This window comes from Carettochelys insculpta, chromosome 9 (genome assembly GCF_033958435.1).
Source record: "Carettochelys insculpta isolate YL-2023 chromosome 9, ASM3395843v1, whole genome shotgun sequence".
NCBI classification, from domain to species: Eukaryota; Metazoa; Chordata; order Testudines; family Carettochelyidae; genus Carettochelys; species Carettochelys insculpta.
The window spans coordinates 54,799,816-54,822,567 of NC_134145.1; the positions used below are offsets into that span (position 1 = coordinate 54,799,816).

Here is a 22,752-nt window from a genome sequence, read left to right on the forward strand (position 1 = left end):
CCCCAACCCTGTGCTCAATACAGCCAAAATTAGTGAATTAGCATCAAATTTCAGTTGAGCAGTATCAGGACCTTCTAAATTCCTTCTTCTCCTGTATATGAAAAAGCATTCTGCACATCTACAGCAAGGAAAGGACTATAGGCAATATCAAGTTACTTGCAAAATTCCTATTGACTTCAGTGAGGCCAGGATTTCACCAATGATGTTAAAGTAAAAATCAATATTTGGGTTGGGTATGTTCATAACTCACATGTATAAGAAATGTAACTCACAGTGTTAAATATTTGGTTTGCATTAAACTTTTAATAATTGTGAAAATATGGATTGGTCATTGCTAAAACAAGATTTAATCTTGAGGAAACTAATGCTACAGATAGTTTAAAGACTTTACTAATGCAAACTCTTTAGCACCTGCTTTTCAGGGTAGCGTTGTACCATGTTCTGACTGTCGATGTCCCACGAAAGCTCATTACCTAATAAATCATTTTGTTAGTCTTTAAAGTGTTACATGACTGCTGTTTTGTTTTGTGATTCTTGAGCAAATTATATTTTATGTAATTAGTATGAATAAAGCATTAAAAAGAACCAAGCCTTGAATAAGAAATTTGAAAGTCATTCATAAAATGCACATTAATCACTCTATAATGAAGTATCAAAAAGGTTTCCAAATCATTCAAGAAGAGTTCACCAAACACAAATGTTGAAACATGTTAAAAGGGACACGTGGTGAGAGAAAGAGGCTGTTTGCAGTGAAGAAAAATAGGGTCGATGCACTGAAAGGAAGGACCCAACCTTTCTCCCCAAAGAGTCCATGAATATCTCCCAAGAGAGTCCTCAGGCAACTTCTGGCAACTACAGGGAAGATGTGGAAGATGAGAAGGAGGATGAAGATGACAATAGAGAACAGGTGAACAGATCAGCTGATATCACCAACAGCCAGGAAGTTTTAAAAACTTTGGATCTCAATTCTTCTGCCCAGGATGTTTTGCAGCCAGACCCTTATGGTGGAGAGGGCACCTCTTGTGAGTTTTCATTTTTAATGCTACAGGTGGGTTAAGGCCTTTTGCTGATCGGTGGCAGGGGCCATACCTACACAGCCTGGGGCCCCCAAAACATCTTGTTAACATGTCTGGGGCTGGAGCACCAATCATCCCTGCAGATCTGCCCAAAGCTCTCAGACAGATACACTTAAATCCTTCTCGCAAGGTTTCTGGGACGCCTGCCTTATTCTGATCTCCAAAATAGGATTCCTTTCCAGGCCAAGCCAGCAATAAGTAATCTGGTGACACTGCACCACAGAGCAGTGCCGCATACCAACCAGCCTTCTGCCCACATTCAGTCAGCACCCATTCCTTATCAATGTGCATTATTCTAAGCAGGTTAACACCTTGCATTGCAACCTAGAGGAAGCAAGAGAAGGAGTATTAAGTTATGATAGCACAAACTGTTCCAGCATGCCTGGACCACCTCTCTCCTTTCCCTTCCCTGGGCTCCTTGGGGAAGGTAAATGTTCACTGTCCTACCCAATCGTGGGGCGGGGGAGGAAGCACACAGTGACCACAAGAGCAACACAGTCCCGATAGCACAAGCCTCAATGCCACGCCTCCCCCACCCCTGTTCCTGGGCTCCATATTCTCAGGTTTCCTACTTTCCAACTCATTAAGTGAATTTCTGAAAAATACTTAAAAATCTGATTCTGAAAATAAAATGAGAAGAAACTAAATTCTCTCTTACACTTTCTCTACTAAAGATATACATTAGTATGTCAGCGTGCAACTAAGAAGGCAAATTAGAGATTCTGAATTTAACAGATTCACCTTTATAGATTGGAGTACATATTTTTTGTCCTCATACTTCACCAGTTTCAGATACAGATTTTTTCCCCCCATAATGGAGCACTCTTCATATCTTATACGAAATATTTCAAAAGACAACAACAATTCAGGATATTCTGCCCTGGAAATGTTAATTTCAAGCAGATCTGGAGTACAAGAAATCCCAAAGCACAAAAAACACCTGACATACAGAAACAGCTACTTATTCCTGCCATCGAATTATTATTCCCTTGAGTAGATCCTTTACAGCTTCATTATTTTCAATAAGCATCTTCCATAAAAATGCTAAACCACGATATTGATCATAACTCTCAGCCTATAATACTTAGTGGTTTAGGAAACGGTTAATATGATTGAATTCTTCAGTCTTTCAAACTTCTGTACAATACTAAGAGGCTAAGGCTACATTGTAGCCCTATCTCAAAATACATTACACAATTGGAGTTGCGTAAGTTATTTCAAGGGAACTTATTTCAAACCCAAGTGCCAATTACTCTGCACCAAAGTTTGAAAAAAGTTCTTATTTCAAACTTCCCACTACCCCTCAGACAATGAGGTGTATTGGGAATGAAATACTGTGCTCAAAATAGCGGTCATTTCTATTGTGGAGTTTGGCTGTGATGTTTCTATTTCATGATACAAATGTATCCCAAAATAGAAACCATACTGTAGCCTTATCCAGAGAGAATTTACACACAAATTTATGTAGGATAATAGTAAAAGATTGAGGTGCGGGGGGGGAAGCTGCAATTTCACATTTTTTAGGCACAGGAAAGGTGTGAACTACAAAATCTACAAAGAATTATTTAACTGAGACTAGATTTCACTTGGTCACGAAGAAGTGGGATCCCTGACTGGCTGGCACCGCTATGCTGAAGCCCCTAAGGCAGATACAGTTATAACAAGAAAACTGTACTGTTACTGGTACACTTTGTTTTGCTCATGGGGGGGCAGTGTGTGTGTGTGTGTGTGTGTGTGTGTAAAATAAATTATAAAAACTATGGCTTTACCAGTATAAATTGTGGTCACACTTTGAACCCAAAGAAACTTTGCCTGTACATTACAATATCCCAGTTTTCGTATACTGAAAAGTGCTCCTAATGAATATATGCCCCCCTCCCCAAAAAAGTAGCAACATTAATTGGAGAGGGTTGATATAAGTAGACGAACAAGGGCCATGAACTTGGGAGTTCTAATCCTAACTCAAATATCAGCTCCCTTGGGATGACAGGCTCAATTCCTCATTTGTAAAAACAGGGATATAGTTACTTTATATACCTCAGACAGATATGTGCAAGCAGCATTTATGTACCAATCACTAAATCTCTGTTTGGCAGTTCACACGAAATACCAGTCTCAGAGTTCACCATGTGCATTGGTAAATACTAACATGTAACATGTAAATGGGCAGTTACGAGAGGCAGGGAGCTGCCTTGCACTTCCTAGTGCAATAAGCATTATGATCAGATTTTTCTTTTTTTTTTTTATTTAAAAATGCAATATTCTGACTGAGACATCGTAATACCAGCCAGTGAACATATTTCACCGATTACTAATTTAAAAGAATTAATTTTTGCAATATGCTTTCTCTCATTGGAAAAAATAACCCAAATTACACGTACAACATGATGCGGTCAAATTTAGCTACGACAGATCAGGAAAAGGATCTTGGAGTTATAGTGGATAGTTCTCTGAAGACATCCACGCAGTGTGCAGCGGCAGTTAGTAAAGCAAATAGGATGTTAGGAATTATTAAAAAAGGGATAGATAATAAGACAAAAGATATCATACTTCCCCTCTATAAAACTATGGTATGCCCACATCTTGAGAACTGTGTGCAGATGTGGTCTCCTCACCTCAAAAAAGATATATTGGCATTAGAAAAGGTTCAGAAAAGGGCGACCAAGATGATTAGGGGTTTGGAACGGGTCCCATATGGGGAGAGGCTAGAGAGACTGGGACTTTTCAGTCTGGAAAAGAGGCGATTGAGGGGCGATATGATAGAGGTATATAAAATCATGAATGGTGTGGACAAAGTGAATATAGAAAAATTATTTACCTTTTCCCATAATACAAGAACTAGGGGACACCAAATGAAATTGATGGGTAGTAGGTTCAAAACTAATAAAAGGAAATTTTTCTTCACACAGCGCACAGTCAACCTGTGGAACTCCTTGCCGGAGGAGGCTGTGAAGGCCAGGACTCTATTAGGGTTTAAAAAAGAGCTCGATACATTTTTGCAGGTTAGGTCCATAAATGGCTATTAGCCAGGGGTAAAGTATGGTGCCCTAGCCTTCAGTACAAGGGCAGGAAATGCATGGCAGGAGATAAATCACTTGATCATTGTCTTCTGTTCTCCTTCTCTGGGGCACCCGGCATTGGCCACTGTCGGCAGACGGGATACTGGGCTGGATGGACCTTTGGTCTGACCCAGTATGGCCATTCTTATGTTATCTCAAAACTATACACATCCAGCTGTTTATTAACAAACCTGAGCTCTGGCTGCACAAGAGCTTTATTTTTGGCTGAGAGAAATCAAATGCTGAAGGAATCAAAAGACCCCTCCTGGAGAATGCTCTGACAGCTCCCTTCTTCCCTTTTAAATTCAAGGGACTTAAGTGCCTTCTCTGTGTTTGTAACTGAGAGGCACAGGGAAGAAAGGAGATCCCTTACATATCAAAGGCCAAGGTCCACCTCCTTTTAACTGGCTGCGTGAGGAGCAGTCTTTGAAACAAAAAAAGGCTTGACATCGGGAAGTCACCTCCAACTCTAGATATTGCTGAATCTTTCCTGATTTGTCCCTGGTTCATGAAGATACTTTATCGTCATTCTATTTTGCCTGTGGAACAGCACATCTTTACAAAAATAAATTTGCTGCAGGAGGACATCCCTGCACTCTGTTATAAGGGATTTTGTTTCCTTCCTACCTCCTCAAGTTGCTCCATGCAAACAATGTGGTGAAAAGGAAAGGGAACAGAGTACCACCGCTGCCTAATACAGGCTACAATCATGCTCTCTTCTGAAATTAAACCTCTGGCCAAGAGAATTCCTATCATAGTCAAACTGGATGTGTTACCAATGCTTAATAAAGCTAAAACTGCTCTAGCTTCAGTTTGCACTAACAGTCAGTTTGTCTTGTCTCTCAGCAAGTCAGCAGTCGTAAACTTCTGAGCAAAATATATTTTTTCTTTTACTAGGTTTATTGTTTCCAGAATGTTTAAAAAAAAATCAAATGGAGAGGCCATGAATTGTTAACATTGTTTTATTTGCAAGTTATCTTTTATTCAAAGTTTTCTAACATTTTATGCTTGATTATGATATAGGCTCAAAGCTCTCCTGCAAGGTTCAGTATCTTTGCATCTAACATCATTAACCTTCAGCTCCAAAGGTCACATACTGTTCAGTCTGGTACGTATCAATTTATAGAGTCTTTCAGAATTGTACAAAAAAAGTCAACAATTTTTACATAAAGATGACACTTGTTAACCTTATTTCAAACATTTTTCCTCTTGGGGAAAGCAGTAATTTTGTCCATAAAGGACAGCATAGACTGACTTCTCTCATGCATATCCCAAAAATTTTAAGTTGTCATTCCTGTCTGCATATTTGGGATTTGAATATCTGGAGATATTCATTTATTAATACCTTTCTTAAAGGAAAGCTGTCAACAGGGTCAATCTGGACTGGATGGCCAAATTAGAACAAGATGAAAAAAAGGAGGAGAACATATATAAATTCGCCATGCATCTTAGAGGTTTAATTATTTCATTAATTTCTGTTTAGACAGTTTGAGCCAAGATATTTACATAGTGTGTATTGGTTTCAATGGGATTTCAGGACTGCTGTATGTATATTTACTACTACATCAGTTAAACAACCTGACATACGCATTAACAAAAAGAACATACAGAGTGAAATTTTGGTGCCACTGAAATCAGGGTTTTGCCATTGATTACAATGGGGACAGCTTTTCAATCATTGTCTTATATCATACATTTAACAGCACTTTAGCCAATATCAGTGTTCAAATGTTCCCTAAGGCAAGGCCTGTGAATGTGGGTAATTAAAAAAGGATAAAATGTGAAAATCCAACAGCTTTGAAAATGTCTCTTGAAAAAAAATACAGGTGTAAGTTTTTAACAATGAAATTGTGATCAAATAGCAGGGAATTCTACTTTTTCTTTTAGACAATTCTTCCTGTAAAAATGCTTTTGCACAGGCAAATTTCCACCAATGATATCTAACTTTAATTTCTGGTAAACCTGATTCACTTACAGTATTTGCATGCTGAAACAAGACAGATAGCTACTGTTGTGTTTTAGACAACATGTTTAGTTGCTAACACGTTAAATCTTCAAGGCTCCCACCTAGTATTAAAGTAAACACTAGTTAACATTCCCATGATGATTAGATAGATGGCTTCCTTTGCTTGGAGTCTAGTCACTGAAGTAATTAAAGGAGAAGGTTACTGCAAAGACTGCAACTGCAGCCGCGATTACCACACCTAAAATGACAAAGGACATATAATTCTGTGAGTGAAGAAGAGCACACAATCACCACAAGGCAGGGTGTGTAGAAAAGGGAAGTGGGAAGAGTCATTTTTAACATCAATGAGAAACACTAAAATGCCTAAAGAGAAGATTATATTGTTAGTCATAAAAATTCATTTTTACGAGACAATTTAAATATATAATTTCTTATAGTGCAAAGTCCTTCAGAAATTCAGTTAATCATGCTCTAAATTCTACTCATATGGGCCAAGACATCAAAAGGTTTAATGCATCAACTCTATATTATTGTTTAATGACAGTAAACTGCCTCTCAGACTAAAGGTTTTGGATAAAGGGACACAAACAACTTCAATACATACATGAAATGTTGTTTCAGATACTACATTTCCCCAAGTTCCATGGTCAGCTTTTCAGTCACATTTTCCTATCATTTTAAAATCTCTCTCCTCTCTCTCATATTAGATACACAAGCAGGCTTAACTAGATGAATCCTGAGAGGACACGACTGCCATATGAGCAAAGTAAACAAGCAAACAAAAATGTAAGTTTTTTTTACCTAGAAGTTATAGAAAAATGTAGATTTTAATTGTTAAAATATTAAATAAAAGAAATGTCATGTATAAGGTAGGCTTTAAGTTGTGCTGCATCAGTTCCACATACTAATCAAATACCAAATATAAATTGAGATAGACTGTGTATGTCACTTTTTAAAAAAAACAATGATTTTTAGAGATTTCATAAAATTCCTCTTACTTTGGTCATCAGATAGATGTTTGGACCAAGGATGATCATGCAACAAATGTCTACTGGGTAAATATACTTTTATGATGGCTGAAATTTGTTGCCAACAGCATTAGCTTCATGAGGACTGCTACAAGCTAATTCATGTATTTTGGTTCAATGCTCCTTAGAAGAAGCCACCTATGAATTGTCAAAAGAGAGCACAAAAAAGGTGGCTTCTCAGAAAGCAACAGTCACTTGTTTTGAGAGCAGTTTTCCTCATCATCTGTTCTGTGGACCTTCAATCTGGTTGACTCCGAGACCCACAACTCCCATCTGGGGAAATATTTTTAAGATTAAACTGGTATTTTATTTAAAATTGCTACTACTCTACTGTTTTTCTCATCAAGATTAAAACTTCTTTTTTAAATAGCAAAACTCCCCACCCACATATTGCCCCGACTATATTTTATTACTTGCTTTGGACTTTATCCTACAAAATGCTTAATGCTTTGATCTTCATGTAGCAAAGCACGTAAGTACATGTTTAACTGTAAGCATGAGAGTTATGCCAGTGATGCCAACAGGCCTACTCACATCATTAAGTACGATCTTAAGTGCATGCCTAAATCAGGGCCAGAGTGCCACCAACTCAGTCACGGAAGTTCGTTTATGCAGACATCTTCTGTGGGCTACAGACTCTGAGCTACAAGAGATCCTTAGTAAGGATGGTGTAATGCTGGCTGACTAGTTTGAGACATGGCACCTTCAGCCTAGCACCAACAAGACCGTCTCTAACATGTTCCACCTCCTCATGCTGAGGATAAACGGGAATTAAACATCATAATGAACAGCCAGAGGCCGAAGCATATCCAAATTTACTGAGGCCTGACCCTCAACCAAAAACTGATGTGTGAAAGCCACCTGAACAAAAAGACATGCAAAAGCCTTCTGAGCAAACTGGCAGGTTCTTCATGGGGAGCAGATGCTCCAGCCCTTGCCACCACACACTCAATAGCAGAGAACTGTGCACTAGTATGGAGACACCTCGCATGCATCAAATTTGTTGATGTGCAACTTCTCTCAACAACGCCTATCATCACAAGAAGTCTCTGAACAACTCATCTTCCATGGCTTCCAGTTCTGAGCCACCTTGCTGCCCCTCCTATCAGGAGAGAAATTCCAGCTGAAAAGCTGCTTGAGAAGTATATGCCAATTCAACCTTGTCCTTCTTCAACATTTTAACCCATCAACACCACTTCTGGCATCCCCTTTCGAACTGCACCGAGACACCATCTGTACAAGCTCATGCTCCACATGCTCCAATTCCCCACCCTTGTGTCCTGCCCAGACCACAAGTGGTGAAACCTCCTGTTGCCAACAGAGGGGCAGCCTGTACTCCACCTTCGTCCCATGGCTGGTTAGGGATATCAGTTGGAGGATCCTCCATGGGGTGGTGAACACGGGCAATTCACCCCTACTCTGGATACCTGCTGCCTCTGTGGTGCGAGGGAGACCCTGGCACACATCTATCTTGAGTGTGCCAGGTTGCCGTCCCTCTTCCGGCTCCTCCAGACCCTCCTGTTGAGGTTCTAGCTGCACTTCTCCCCATGACTTCTGATCCTGGCACACCCCCATCCATGGCCCCACAAAGTTGCGGGACCTCCTCGTCAGCCTCCTCCTGGCCACGGCCAAGGTGGCCATCTATAAGACCAGAGAGAGGAGGCTGGCCAAGTGGGCAGGGTGGGACTGTGACTGTGGGGTCTACCTTCTGTTCTGCCATCCACTCATGAATCTGGGCAGAGTTCCTCTGGGCAGTGCCCGCTGGCTCCCGACACCTTCGAGGAGCAGTGGGCATTGTCCAGGGCTCTCTGTTCGGTATCGCCCTCCAGTTCCCTTATTTTAGCCCTTTGACCCCCACACCTGTTCCTGTTCTTTCTTTAGTTGTCCCCTGTATTCATCTGGGAACCCTGATATTTTACTGGATTCCCCTCTGAAGGGGGGACCTTTTAGTTGTGGGTTATCCACTCCCTCGGTTATCCCAATAGGAGCACTTCTTTCATCATACCACACTGTATGTGTGAGGCTGTTGTCATGTCTTGGCAGGGCAAAGTCCCTGTGGAAAGAGGACCAGTGCTTAATATCAACCACCACAAGATCCTCATCACAGGCGCTAATACTCACCTGCCTGGCTTTGACCTACCACTTAGTTAATGAGCCCTTCTCAGCTGATTCTGGACTGGGCAAAGCCTCTCTGCAGCCAACTAGCAATGTTGAGGTCTAAACCAAAGCTGCTGCAAGGCAGATCAAAACAAAAAGATACACACACAGTAGAGGGGTATCCACTAAACATATTCGGTAGTGGGCTTCGAGAGCGCCAGCTGGGCACTTACAAGGCTATTGCTTGGCTTAGCGACTATACAAGCACGCAACAAATAAGTGCTCATGAAATTTCAAAACTAAGCCCTTGAACTGTGAACCTAATAATAATTTTTTCCCTAAATCCCTAAATTTTTAGCACATAGCTAATTGGCTTAAGCCCACTGAAGAACAAGTCACTCCCTTGCCTCCCCATTTACTAAACCCTAAACATATTTATACCACTTACCACATTCTCACATCCTGAAATTACTAACCATGTTGTGGGAGCAAATACCAGTGAAAGTCTGTACATATCAATTCTACAGTGCCTTAATGGGCTTATTCGACATAACCTACCCATGTTTTGTTGAAGTTTCAACAGCAGTGTTGCTTTTGTCAATTGTATCTGTTGCGTGTCATCTGTGTTGTCGACTGGTGGATTTATATCAACTGTACAAAAAAAAAAAAATCAGAGATACTTTTAGTGAAACAAGTATTTATTCCTTCAAAGGTTATAAAACATGCCTAAGTTTTGTAATCACAGTAATTCGAAAAGGACATTAAGTTTGTAATTGCTGATCAGCTCTACTAGTTGAATATACTGATCATTTTGTATTCTCATCAGTAGCAATGATGTAGATACACTGGAACTTATGCTCTTCAAACTTTTTATTAAATGATGTCGAAAAAGGGGTGAACAGTGAAGTACAAAGTTTGCAAACAATAAAGAGTTATAATGACAAAGGGATCTAACAAAACTCGATGACTGGGTCACAAGAGATGAAATTCAACCTAGATATGTGCAAAGTAATCCACACTGTAAAAACTAATCCCATTTACACACATAAAAATATAAAAGCTATTTTAGAACCTACCACCAAAGAAAGATTTTGGAGAAACTGTGGTTAGTGCTCTAAAAACCTCTACTTGAAGTACAACAGTGATCAAAGAGACATACTATTACCTGCCAAGAATTATTAGAAAAGGGACAGAAAATGAGAGAAAAATATCACATCACTATACAATTCCATAGTGTCCCTGCACCTTGAATATGGTGTCCAATTCTAGACATCCAGTCTCAAGAAGGGTATACAGGAACAACAAAAGCTCCAGGGAACGGCTACAAAGATGATTAAGGTAGAGAATACCAGGAGAGTTTAAAGATTAGAGACCAGTTCTAGTATGGCAGCTCTTAGTTATCGTAATATTAGCAGCAACATAGCAATAGCAAAATGCTAAGTTCTTTACTAGCTAGCTAAAGACAGAAAAGGTAAAACTGAACAAGCACCTAAGTGACTTACATTCCTAAGGCCCATTTGAGCCAGTGACTGACACTTAGGAACCTAAACAATTTTTCACAATTTTATCCAGAACCTCTATTCCAAAAACTTAGAAGCTCAGAGCTAGAAGCTAAGGATTAAGCATATAACATTACCCACTGAAGTAGTTCCATATAAGTTAATGGAACACCTGGGAAAACTGACAAAGAGTTACTCAGCTACCTAATCATTCATAGGATTGGGTCATAAACATGGAGGGGGGGAAGGACGATGTGCAGAGTTTAAAAGAAGAAACTAAATTTCTTTTTTAGAATGAAAAATGAACTGTCAGGGTTTTTCTTTTGTTCGTTTGTTTTACTGCACTTTGCGTTCTTGTGCTGTTGACAGCATTTGAAAAGCAAGGCTGCATAGAGTGCTTTTTTGTAAATTGTAACTAGAGATAATTATAATTATAAAGGAAACCATAAAAGTCATTTCTTTGACGTGAAAATATTTAATCTTATTATTACTACTACAGGTAATTCCTAAGATTAAGAATACAAATAACACAAGGGGCAGAATATCTCGTGTGTGTGTGTGTGTGTGTGTGTGTGTGTGTGTGTGTGAGAGAGAGAGAGAGAGAGAGAGAGAGAGAAAATCTCATATATAGTTAGTTTCACACAATTCTCCATAGGTTTCCTCTTATCACTGTGTAGAAAAAACTCCCAAATATGAGAGAACTCGGAAATTCGATTGTAAAACTTCTATTACAGATGGGAACAGGAGGAGGTAGTCAGGGCAATGTAAATTTGCAAGTACTTTTCACTCATTTGTTAAAAGCTTGGCGGGCTGCACGTGTCTCTCAACACATTGTTCATCTGTAAACAGAGAATAAAATTACTTTTAAATATAACACAGGTTGAACCTCTCACGGCTGACACTCTGAGGATCTGACTAGCGCTGAACAAGAGAATTCGCCAGATCATGGGAGGTTAATGTGGTCTAACAGCATTACCAACACTTCACTGCTTACTGGGCTCTTAGAAGACATTTAAGGGAAAATGACAGCCAACTAACAGCACAGAACTCAGAAAGCCAGGACTGGTGGCTGTAAACAAACTTTAGGGGAAATACAGAAAACTTGGCTATACCCATGATAAGTGGTCATCCAGCTAACTAAAATCATTCCGGATTATGAATGTTGCTGGACGACAGAGTTCTGGTTTAATGAAATTCAACCTGTACAGACACACCCTGAACCGATGCAAAAGTATGGCAAAGTCAAGTCATTTATTTTTCCGTAGACCAAGCAGAGACCTGACAGGGGAAATAAACAGTTCCGTACACTTGTCTGTGTATTTTAATTCTAGCCAATTTTTGAAGCCAGAAGAACAATTTATCATAGGGTGCTGAATCTTTGCTAAAAGTGCAAACTGTTTGGTGGACACTTGTCCAGTTACAACTAGATTGAGTTCACTAACTGATTTCACACAGAAAGAAAACTCACTGATCGCTGTTATCATAGACTGGAAATAAACTACTGACAAAGTTGCAGGGCTGTGTATCTCTACCAATGGTACTTCAAGAATAAAAGAATGTCCCCCCTCAAATGTAAAATGGATGTATGATTTACTTCAAGCACACACACAAAATTTCTCTTGGACTGCTTCAAGAGTGCAACAAACAAGAGACTAGTATTAACAGATTCACTGCATGTAATATGTTAGTGTTAGTAGCAGAGGCTTCTATTATCTTTTCTGTAAAAGTAAAGTCCCACAGGATTTCATCTGAGAAAAAAATATGTTAAGTCTTCCCCTTGCCCCATAATTAAGTTTCAGTGGGGTCTTGCACCAGATTTCGTAAAGGCTGGCCTTGTTCTAGCTACGAAAAAAATCTTCTTCTGAGCAACTAATAATTAAAAATATATATATTTGGATTAAGGAGGAACTGAGAGCACCAGATGGTTTCACATTTCTGAGTAAAACTCTGTGTAGACCCCATATAACAAACTTTTAGTGAAATAAAAAACAAACAAAAAAGAATGTTCAGCCAATTACCATTAAATGAAATGGAGACTGGAACCTAAAACCCATAATGCAATCTGTCAGCTGGGTAAATAAATGTAATTTATAAACCATTAAAATGAGTATAAGCATTTAAGTTAAGAATTTATTTTCTTGCAACTGAGTTGAAGGAGCAACAACAAAATGCTGGATCCTAGCCTGCATCAACAGAGTACAGGACAAACATGATACGAGAAAGGCAGCTTTGTCTAACCAGAGACTTAAACCCTAAGCCCTCAGATTAAGATCTTGATCTTCTACTAACTGAGTTAGACAAGCTAAGAGAACATAAGGGAAAAATATTCACTGAAATCTGTCTTCAAAACAGCCACTCAAGACACCAAAGTCGCTGTCTAGAGATAGTAGTTCAGCAAAGGGAAACCACAACTGGTCTGCGTATATATGGAAATACTCTCAGGATGTCTTCTAAAATGTGCTTTTCACTGCACCAGTGTATGATAGCTGGGTATGGTGGCACTGCTTGCATTATGATGTTACAAAAGTTCTTGGCTGCTATAAGCTACTTTTTGGCTTATGCCCATACATTTTACAGAAGTAGTAGATAAAGTTTTATTTCAACATGTTTTTAGTTAAAAGGCATAAGCACTTAAATAAGGATTTCTTTGAAATTAAGCTGAAACAGAAAAGAAAGATTTTTGTTTTGTTTTTTGAAGTTAATTGCAATGAGGTACTTTTGCTTCAGAGGTTGTTCTATTCAAAACACTTGCAATGAATACCTGAAAGTTCACATTAAAAAAAATTATGCTTGATCTACACTAGGGAGTTAAGTTGGTCGCAGATATGCAATTCTAGCTACAGCAGTTGCATAGCCAGAAATCAACTTATCTGGCCGTTCACATAGAGGCAAGTTGATCAGAAAAACTCTCCTGTCAACCTCCCTTACTCCTCACAATATTGAGGAGTACAGAGGTAGACTGCCAACCCCAGAAAGTTCAGTTTCACACATCTCTACCAGGCGCTTGAAATAGAACTCCAGAAGCTCGACCCCAATGGGTCAATCTTCCTGGTAGTATAGACAAACCGTAGACCCTGCAGTACTAGTGTCTAAGTATAAATAGAACTCCTCATAAGCAAGGCGGTCAGACCGACTCATTAATTATGTGGAGGAACTGATGATGAGCAGTGCTGCTGTCCCACACCCTCATTACAGAAATCACTACAATGCCAGAAGTACTTTCACCATTATATCACCAGCTACTGGAGTAAATCACACGTGTGGCTGATGTATCATCTGACATGACTCATTTATGATTAACTGAAGAAATTCTGATGCTGCACACTGCATCACTTGAACGCAAGTTAAAAAAAATACAAGCTGTCTCCCTTTTTAAAAGCATGTTTTTACACGCTTTTACTCCACAAATAGCCTTGCATTGATGTATTTCAGCACAGCAACATATGAATACAATTGCTTAACAACATATTTAATGGGATGCAGAGATTTCAATTGCTAATCAAGAATAAAACTCTGATAATATACTAAACTTGTTAGAAGACTTACCCTGTGCTGCCCAAGGTGAGGGTCAGCCTAGGGTGGCAGGAGTCACAAGGACCAATCTGTGGCTGCTCTGCAGGGGCAGCCTGGGCCAAGTGGCCCAGCTGGCAGCTGCTCCCTGGGGTGGCTGGGGCCGTGCAGCCACCCATCAGATGCTTTCTGGGACTGGGGGGCTTGTTGCTCCCCTGTGGTCATTTGTGAGTGTAACTATCCCTTCTCTCAGACTCCTCCCTTTCTATCAGTTGTGTTTGTCTGCAACTTAAAAACAAAAAGCGATCCTCCAGCAACTAAGGAACATGTTAGTCTTTATGTTGCCAGAGGACTGCTTGTTGTTTTTAAAGTTACCGACTAACACAGCTACCTTTCAGTCTTCCTAGCTAACTAAACTCAAACACAAAATAGGTCTCATTTTAAAAACAGGACAGTATGAATAAACTGCATAACTGGAATACAAGAGTTAGAGTGTTGATTATGATGAACAGAATTATTTAAGCATGTAATGAAATTCTACCTTAAATACGAGGGGGGAGGGGGAAAAAAAGGATCTTGCACATTGCATTCAACACAAATTAAAACTCAGAACAAGATAATACCCACCTACCCTCCCCCTCCATCAAAGAAAAGAACTCCCAATAAAAATGCTAACAGTACATTTTTTGCATTTAGTGTGAATACTTTTGTTTTGAAAGTGTTGGTTTTAAACAAAATACTGAGCTCCTGAGCACGTTGTTGACTAAAATTCAAGAGGTCAGGAAGTTCTTACGTGGTGCACTTTTCATTTCAGTCTTCAAAAAAATCTATTTCTAAACACTTCATAAATAAGGACAACAGTAACTCATAACACACTGAAAACATGGTATTTTAAATGAAACTGTTTTCTCAATGGAAGCCATATATACATGCACATTGCTACAATAAAAGATTTAAGACTATTTTTGCATTTTGGTGGGCTGTAACTAACATTTTTGCCATTTTACTTTGAATAAAGCTCTAGGTAGCTGTAGTGCTGATGTGACACAACCAAGGAGAAAGCAAAAAACACACCAAGTAATTCTATTACATATAAAAATACAGCTGCCTTAATCATCTTATTCTGTAAGAAAAGTATATTTTAAACATGTAGTTGCACTAGTATAGACAAGACCTACAAGATATGAAGTTACTTAGGTTTAAGTTTAAATACATTCAGTGTAATGTCATGAAGATAAATAATCTTCATTTGTGCTGTTGGTTAAATTTATCCATAGTCTAACCTGGTTCTTTACTCACATACTATATTTACCGGTGTTCGTTTCCTCAGCTATATGTATAGCTTCCCCAGGCACGACTTGATCCAATATCTCAAAAAAACGCTCTTGGATTTCCCCAGCTGTTTCATCTCCAAATTTATAATCACACAGCATTACATTTGATCCAGCAATTGGAGCAAACACTCTGTGAGGCAAGGCATGATACTCTTGCTCAGAATCTAGAAAGAAAGGGAAAGGAAACAAAAATTTATTGAAGTTCATGTATTAAATAAAAGTACATTATACACAGGTGGAGACGAAATTTCTGGATATGTCATGCACCGTTTCATGCAAATGCTAGACAGACACTTATCCTGTAAATGGAAATTATACTCCTAAGTAAAACTTTTCAGCTGTGGCTACACTAGAGCCCTCACCTTTCAAAAGGCGGAGGCTCGTGTCGCCACGGCCTTTCTGTATTTTTCACAAAATCTTCTCTTCAGTGGCCCTTAGACACAGCCAAGCAACCTTAAAAATTATTATGAATTGACAATGTCAATTGCCCCTTGGTATAATTTCTAAAGTGATGAAAAGCACTCTCAGGAAAGCTGGAGATAAAGCAGTTGAGTTGTGTGTCAAACACTCCACAATTTCTGCATCAGACAGGACAGCAAACAATTATTGGCTTATGGAAGTAACAGCCATGGAGTACAAGTGCCCCCTAAGGAGAGAATGGGATATTGCATGCATGCAAGTGATAAAATACTTTCTGGTCACAATCCCCTTTTGGATAAATCAAATTTTATAATGAGTTCATTTCTCAGAACACATAGCACCTTACACCTAATTTAACATCATCCTAAGCTAGAAGAAAACTCTTTGGCAACATTTAATTTTCCTTTTATCTAATCAAACATTTCTCTCTTTATTTAAAGAAAAACAAAAACACCCAAAATACCACAAGACATTTTCCTCATCTCCAGTTGAGCAGCTCTCAGGTAGGAGAAATTAACATTTCACACAGCCGATGACATAGCGTTTTCTTAAAACATCCCCTTAAAATTATCATACTGTATGTAGGATAATGAATGGAGTTTGAAGGATAAACTAACCGTGAATCAACTGTGATGGGACTGGTACACCATCTAACTCTCATGGTTTTTAATTATATTAAGACAGCAAAGTTAATTATAATAAAGCACTGATTTCCAACCTTTCCACCAGTGCAGACCCCCAACCATCCCCTCCCCAAACCATCTGCCATTCCCTGTCAAAGACAATTCTACATTCTACGGGGCTTTTTTTTTGTTCGCTTGTTTGTCCCTCCATCACATGTACCCCCTGCGTTAGGCCTGCAGACCCCAGTTTGGGAACCACTGTTATAAAGAATAAATGTATGTAGCAAAAAATTCTCGCCTTGAAATGAACACAAACCCAGACAGCCTTGCAATTCGTTCAAGATGCTGAGCTGATATTCTGTTATTTAAATGTGAAGTGAATTTTGCGTGTGCACTCTCTCTCTCTCCTCCACGCCCCCCCCCCCCCCCCAAAAAAGGAGAAATACTGAACACCACATGGGCTACACTTGCATATCTGAATAGGAGAATAAGAATTCCCATACTGGACCAGCCCAGAGGACCATCTAGTCCAGTATCCTGTCTCTCACAATGATCAGCATAAGATGCTTTAGAGGAATACGTCAGACTCCTGCTGCAGGCAAATGTGGTTATGATCTCCCCTCCATGATAGATCTCATTCAGATCCCTAATACTTAAGATATGAATAATTCTTTTTTGAATATTGCCAGGTTTGGTATATTCATTTCTCTGTGAAGAGGGGTCATTACAAAAAATAACTGGCTGATTTCTAAATAAATATCAAAGCCCTCCTGTGTTAGAGAACTTGATACTGAGTCTGTGACTATGGGGTAAACCTCACTGTATTCAAAGTCAGCTATAAAAAGGAGGTAATAAAGGGGAAGTTGAAATTATACATAGGTGAGGAGGCGTTTAATACACTGTAGAGGGGGAAAATGCACAGCCAAGAACAATGCCTGAAGTTGAATTAAATCCTGCAGAATGGACTGGTTGGAGAAAAAGAGAAATGACTGACAAATATTAATGGTGCTGTCTGATACACTTCTGTTTCTCTCTAACCACACCAAGATTTCAGCACTTCAGACTGAATCCTGGTGACAACCAGTAAGAAGCTCCAGGCAAGCAAAGAAGAAAATTGCATTAGGAAAGATAATTTGCTTTCTTCTCCAGGGTCCTACTTTTTTTGTCAGATGCCTCATTTATAAGCAGATCTTCAAACAATATTTCACAGCGATCGGAGAGTGTGTTTATTATATCCCTCTTCAAAGCCTGCATGAACAAAACAAAAAGCACACACAATAAGCAACACATGATCCAGCTTGCAAGTTATTTGTGATTACCAAAAAACAACCATAGCATTAAAGGGTCTCAGTTTGTCTTATGCACTGAGACCATCTTAAAAAGGGACTGTATTAACAAAATAAATACATAAAAAACAGGAATAAAAAACTCTGACAAAGACAACCTAATATTAAAATAACAAAAAGAACCTTTACTATTCAGGTTTTCCTCATAACAACAACAAATCATCAAGAAGTGTGGTTTTGATGCTATTTTCTGTTTGTTGGACAGCATCAGAGGTTCAGGAGAAGAACCTCATGCAGAGAAAATCACTTTGTTTGATTTAGAAATACAACTCTTGCATTTCAAAAGAATAATTGGAATATATAATCTGCCTGCAGTTTTCCCTCTGCCAAGGACAAAAATATGAAACATATGAAAGTTATTTCTTTAATTTTAAGAAAACTTTACATCATCAAGTACCACCACCACCAGACTAAGAGTAACTTAGAATTTCTTACTATAAACACACGGGTAAAAACCTAGCATTAACTAACTCGTCATCGTCACCAACCATGAGCTCAGCACCCGTTGGTGTCTGATACCTCTCTCACCATTTCCTTCCATCTTTCCCTGTACAGTGCAGAGTGTCTTAGTTTCTGTAGACTAGCTCTGTACCAATCTACTATAGCAACCCATTCTTTGTGGGGTCTGCCTCTCCTATTTGAACCGTCCATTACTCCGAATACTGGGGTCTTGGTTTTTCATCCATCGTTCATTCTGCAAATATGGCTGAAGAGCTGTAACTTCCATTGTATAACCTTCAGCAGTAGGTTCTCTTTTCGCTGGATCTTCCTATATAATTCCTCGTTGGTGATCTTCTGCATCCATCCTATTCTCAGGATCTTTCTATAACAACTTCTCTTGAACGCCAATATTCTTCTCTTCGAATTCTTCATCATCACCCATGTCTCACATCCATACAATATGCTGCTGAATACACATATTTTCAAGATGCTCAGCTCTGTTCCTAAGCTAATTGCTTTGCTTTTCCAGACCTTATCCATCACCTTCAAACTCACTCTTGCTTCTGCTCTTCTAGTTGCTATTTCGTTTTTACAATCTAGATTATATGTTATGTTGCTCCCCAGATGTGAACTTTTCCACATTCTCTAATTTAATCCCATCTACACTGATCTTCCTTCCTATTTCTTTATCTCCAAATACCACTGTTATTGTTTTATCTCTGTTCATAATCAGTCCGTACTGCTTACCTTCCCCATTTAGTACCTGCACCATTCTTACTAGCTTCTCCTCATCTTCCTCAATAACTATATTATCCGTGAACCTCAAGTTGTTTATTCTTATCCTGTGCAAATATCCCTTCCACCTCTCCCTTGATCTTGTCCGTCGCTCTGTCTCTACATACATGAGGAGGACACCCAGCTATATCAGATTTTCTTGTCTCATACCACTACTCGTTCTAAACCAACTTCCCAACTCTCTACACGTTCTCACACCTGCCTCTGCATGGTTACTGATATCCTTCAACAACCGTATCAGTCTGCTATCCACTCCGTATGACTCCAACGTGCCCAGTTCACTTTCTGATCTATACTGTCAAGTAATTGAACTAACTGCTTTTAATTAAAATTACTCTTTTTGAAATATTGTCTTGCACACTAAAAGGCTCTTCCAAAACATCCAAGCTATGACTAGCTGTCTGGAGTCAGATTTTTGAGCCCAGTTTGTACTTCATTATTCTACCAAAAGTAAAAGCAGAACAGTATTTTACTGGAACCCTTAAATTGCTTGGGAAAAGATTAAATCCATACTCTTGAAAACAATGGAGAGTGATCACTAAAAGGATCACTATGTTAAATACCTGAATAGCATCTTTAACTTTTGGCTTGTTATTATGGATGTAAGCTCTGCATTTCACAGCACCTTTAAGATTTATGGAACCACTACAGACTTGCACCGTTGCTGTTGATCTATGGCCTGAGTTCTGGGACTGAAAGATAAACACATTTGGATTAATGTTAGTCAAGCATCCATACTATGATCAGTCGTGAAGCCACTACCTATTTCTCATGGGAACATTTAAAATGTTAAATACTCAGTACACTGTGTTATTTCCCCCTCACCGTTTATATCTTTTAGCAAAATATTTAAATAGGAAGATCAATCTTCACATTTTTGTCCTTTTCCAGTATGGGTAAATTCTTTAAAATTTGTTTTAAATTCTTTAAATGTTGCAATAAATGTATTTTATATGTACTTCTCATCAACATGCAAATAGTCATTAATGGTGATGCTAACAAGGATGTGAAAGTAGCATTAAATTACGTCCCTCTGGTTTTGAAGTTTGGTCATTAATGTTTTCATTTTAAAAGGCAAGCAACAGAATTAATCTGTTTTCACTTAGTTTGTACTTAATGCAGTATCTTTCCAGTAACTTCCATCTTACACTACTTTCTGAAGACTGTTTTTAAGTGACAGAAAGTTTGTCTACTTACTGCAATAGTAAGTATAATCTAGATTATCTGTCATGGTGTTTGAATACTTTTCTTAAAGCAGTCATCCCTGCATCCTAGAATTAATTAGGAAGAGATTTTTTTTTTTAGGCTGGTCATATTTAGACCTAGATCAAAACTAATACCCAAGGAGTCCTTAAACCAATTTAGGGCAAACTCTGTTTCTATGGCAAGAGGGAGATCATTATGGAAATCCCTTCAGACCGATGCTCTCCCCATCTTGACTACCACAAAGATGTTCACAGAACAATTAATTGATTCTAATATAAAGAATATTGTTGGATGCTTGATCCTTAGACTGTAAACATTTGTCCTTTTCACAAAGTCTATAAGTGGGCACATCTCACAGGAAATAACTTACATTATTTAAAAAAGTCAAGAACATTGTTTAACCTTCAACAAGTCATTTGGGCCCTGATAACAGAAAAGTTTTTTGTTTTTTTTTTAAAGTAAGAGTAAATTAACAACTGAAACAACTTAACTAGGAATGTGATGGATTCTTCATCACCTGAAGCCTTTAAAATCCGGATAGGAGGACTGTCTTCTAAAAAGAGAAGTTACTCACCTGTGTAATAACGGAGGTTCTTCGAGATGTGTCCCCGTGGGTGCTCCACAGTAGGTGTCGGGCTCGCCCCGGCACCACAGATTGGAAATTTCCAACAGTCTCCGTTGGGTCGCGCATGCGCTGATGAGCATCGGTCCTTCACGCGCTTACAGTCACGTGCGCAATCCAGTCCCCGCCAGTTCCTGATCAACTGCTCTGGATGCTTCTGAAAAACACAAAACAGAGCTCCAAAGTGGGGAGGAACGGGTGGGTAGTGGAGCACCCACAGGGACACATCTTGAAGAACCATCGGTACTACACAGGTGAGTAACTTCTCTTTCTTCTTCGAGTGGTTCCCGTGGGTGCTCCACAGTAGGTGACTACCCAGCAGTGACCCCAAAAAAAGGAGGTGGGTACCCGATTTATGTGAAGCTTGCCCTTGAAAGGACTGCTGTCGACAGGCGCGTATCCTCATCAAAACACCCGGTGTATGGCATAGTGCTTGGCAAAGGTGTTGTAGGATGACCAAGTCGCCGCTCTGCAGATGTCTCTTAGCGCGATTCCCTTGAAGAAGGCCGTTGACGACGCCATCGCTCTAGTGGAGTGAGCCCTGGGCGGAACTAGCAGAGGGGTCTTGCGAAGCTCATCGCACAGTCTTATGCAAGATACGATGTGGTTTGAAATCCTTTGTGAGGATAGGCCTTCCCCTTTTGACCTGGGTGCGAGGGACACCAGGAGTCTGTCCGTTTTCCAGAAAAGGTTAGTCCTGTCTATGTAGAAGGCCAACGCCCTCCTCACATCTAATAAGTGCACCCACGCCTCCTTGCTGGAGCTGTGAGGCTTAGGATAAAACGAGGGTGATATTATTTGTTCATTAATGTGGAACTCTGAGGCAACCTTTGGAACGAAGGCTGGGTGTAATCGTAAGATCACCGCTTCTTTTGAGAACACTGTGCAGGGCGGTGTCGCCATCATTGCTGCAAGTTCGCTCAGCTGCCGGGCTGACGTAATCGCAAGAAGGAAGGCTGTCTTCATGGTAAGTAACCGGAGGGGAACTGTGGCCAATGGTTCAAAGGGTGGTCCCGACAGCGTGTGGAGGACCAAGTCCAAACTCCATGACGGCGGTAGCGGTTTCCGAGGGGGATACAGGTTTGCCAGCCCCTTTAGGAACCGAGCGACAACAGGATGGGCCAATATGGTTGGCCCTTCCTCTTTGTGTCGAAAAGCTGATACAACCACAAGATGGACCTTTAGCGAGGACAGGGAGAGTCCATCTCGTTTGAGCTCCAGCAGGTAGTCTAGAATTACAGTTACAGGGATGTCCAGAGGAGCTAACTGCTTGGAAGAGCACCAGGAGGTAAATCGTGTCCACTTCTGCTTGTAAGTCTTCCTGGTGGAGGTCTTCCAACTGCACTCCAGGACTTGTTTCACTCCCTCCGAACATGTGCTCTCTAAGTCGCTGAGCCATGGATTAGCCACGCCTGTAGGCGGAGTCCTTGAGTATGTGGATGCACTATTGACCCCCGAGTCTGCGTGAGAAGGTCCGGCACTGCCGGTAGGGGAAGTGGCCAGCAGCACGCCATGCGCAGAAGCAGAGGGAACCATTGCTGTCGGTCCCAGGTTGGGACTATGAATATCATGCGTGCTCTCTCCCTTTTGGCTTTCTCCAAAACCTTGTGGATGACTGTTGTGGGAGGGAAAGCATAGAGTAGAGGGTCCTTCCATGGGATCATGAAGGCATCCCCCAGTGATCCCTGCCCTATGCCCGCTCTGGAGCAATACTGGGGGCATTTCTTGTT

At 39.9% G+C, this 22,752-nt stretch overlaps 1 protein-coding gene across 9 annotated transcripts in view; it reads right to left on the reverse strand.

The window, feature by feature from the left end:
• ODR4 (odr-4 GPCR localization factor homolog) overlaps window positions 1-22,752 on the reverse strand; it is a 59,257-nt gene that overhangs the window by 18,103 nt on the left and 18,402 nt on the right. For 8 of the 9 annotated variants that reach the window (XM_075002938.1, XM_075002932.1, XM_075002935.1 and 5 more), the window contains 4 exons: window positions 19,758-19,886; window positions 17,770-17,860; window positions 15,548-15,733; window positions 9,785-9,877 (listed from right to left, as the gene is read on the reverse strand). In XM_075002938.1, the coding sequence (XP_074859039.1) occupies window positions 9,785-9,877; window positions 15,548-15,733; window positions 17,770-17,860; window positions 19,758-19,886 (499 nt within the window). Of the gene's footprint in view, window positions 1-5,081; window positions 6,340-9,784; window positions 9,878-15,547; window positions 15,734-17,769; window positions 17,861-19,757; window positions 19,887-22,752 lie in introns of those variants that run through there. The other variant, XM_075002939.1, reaches the window with a different exon arrangement.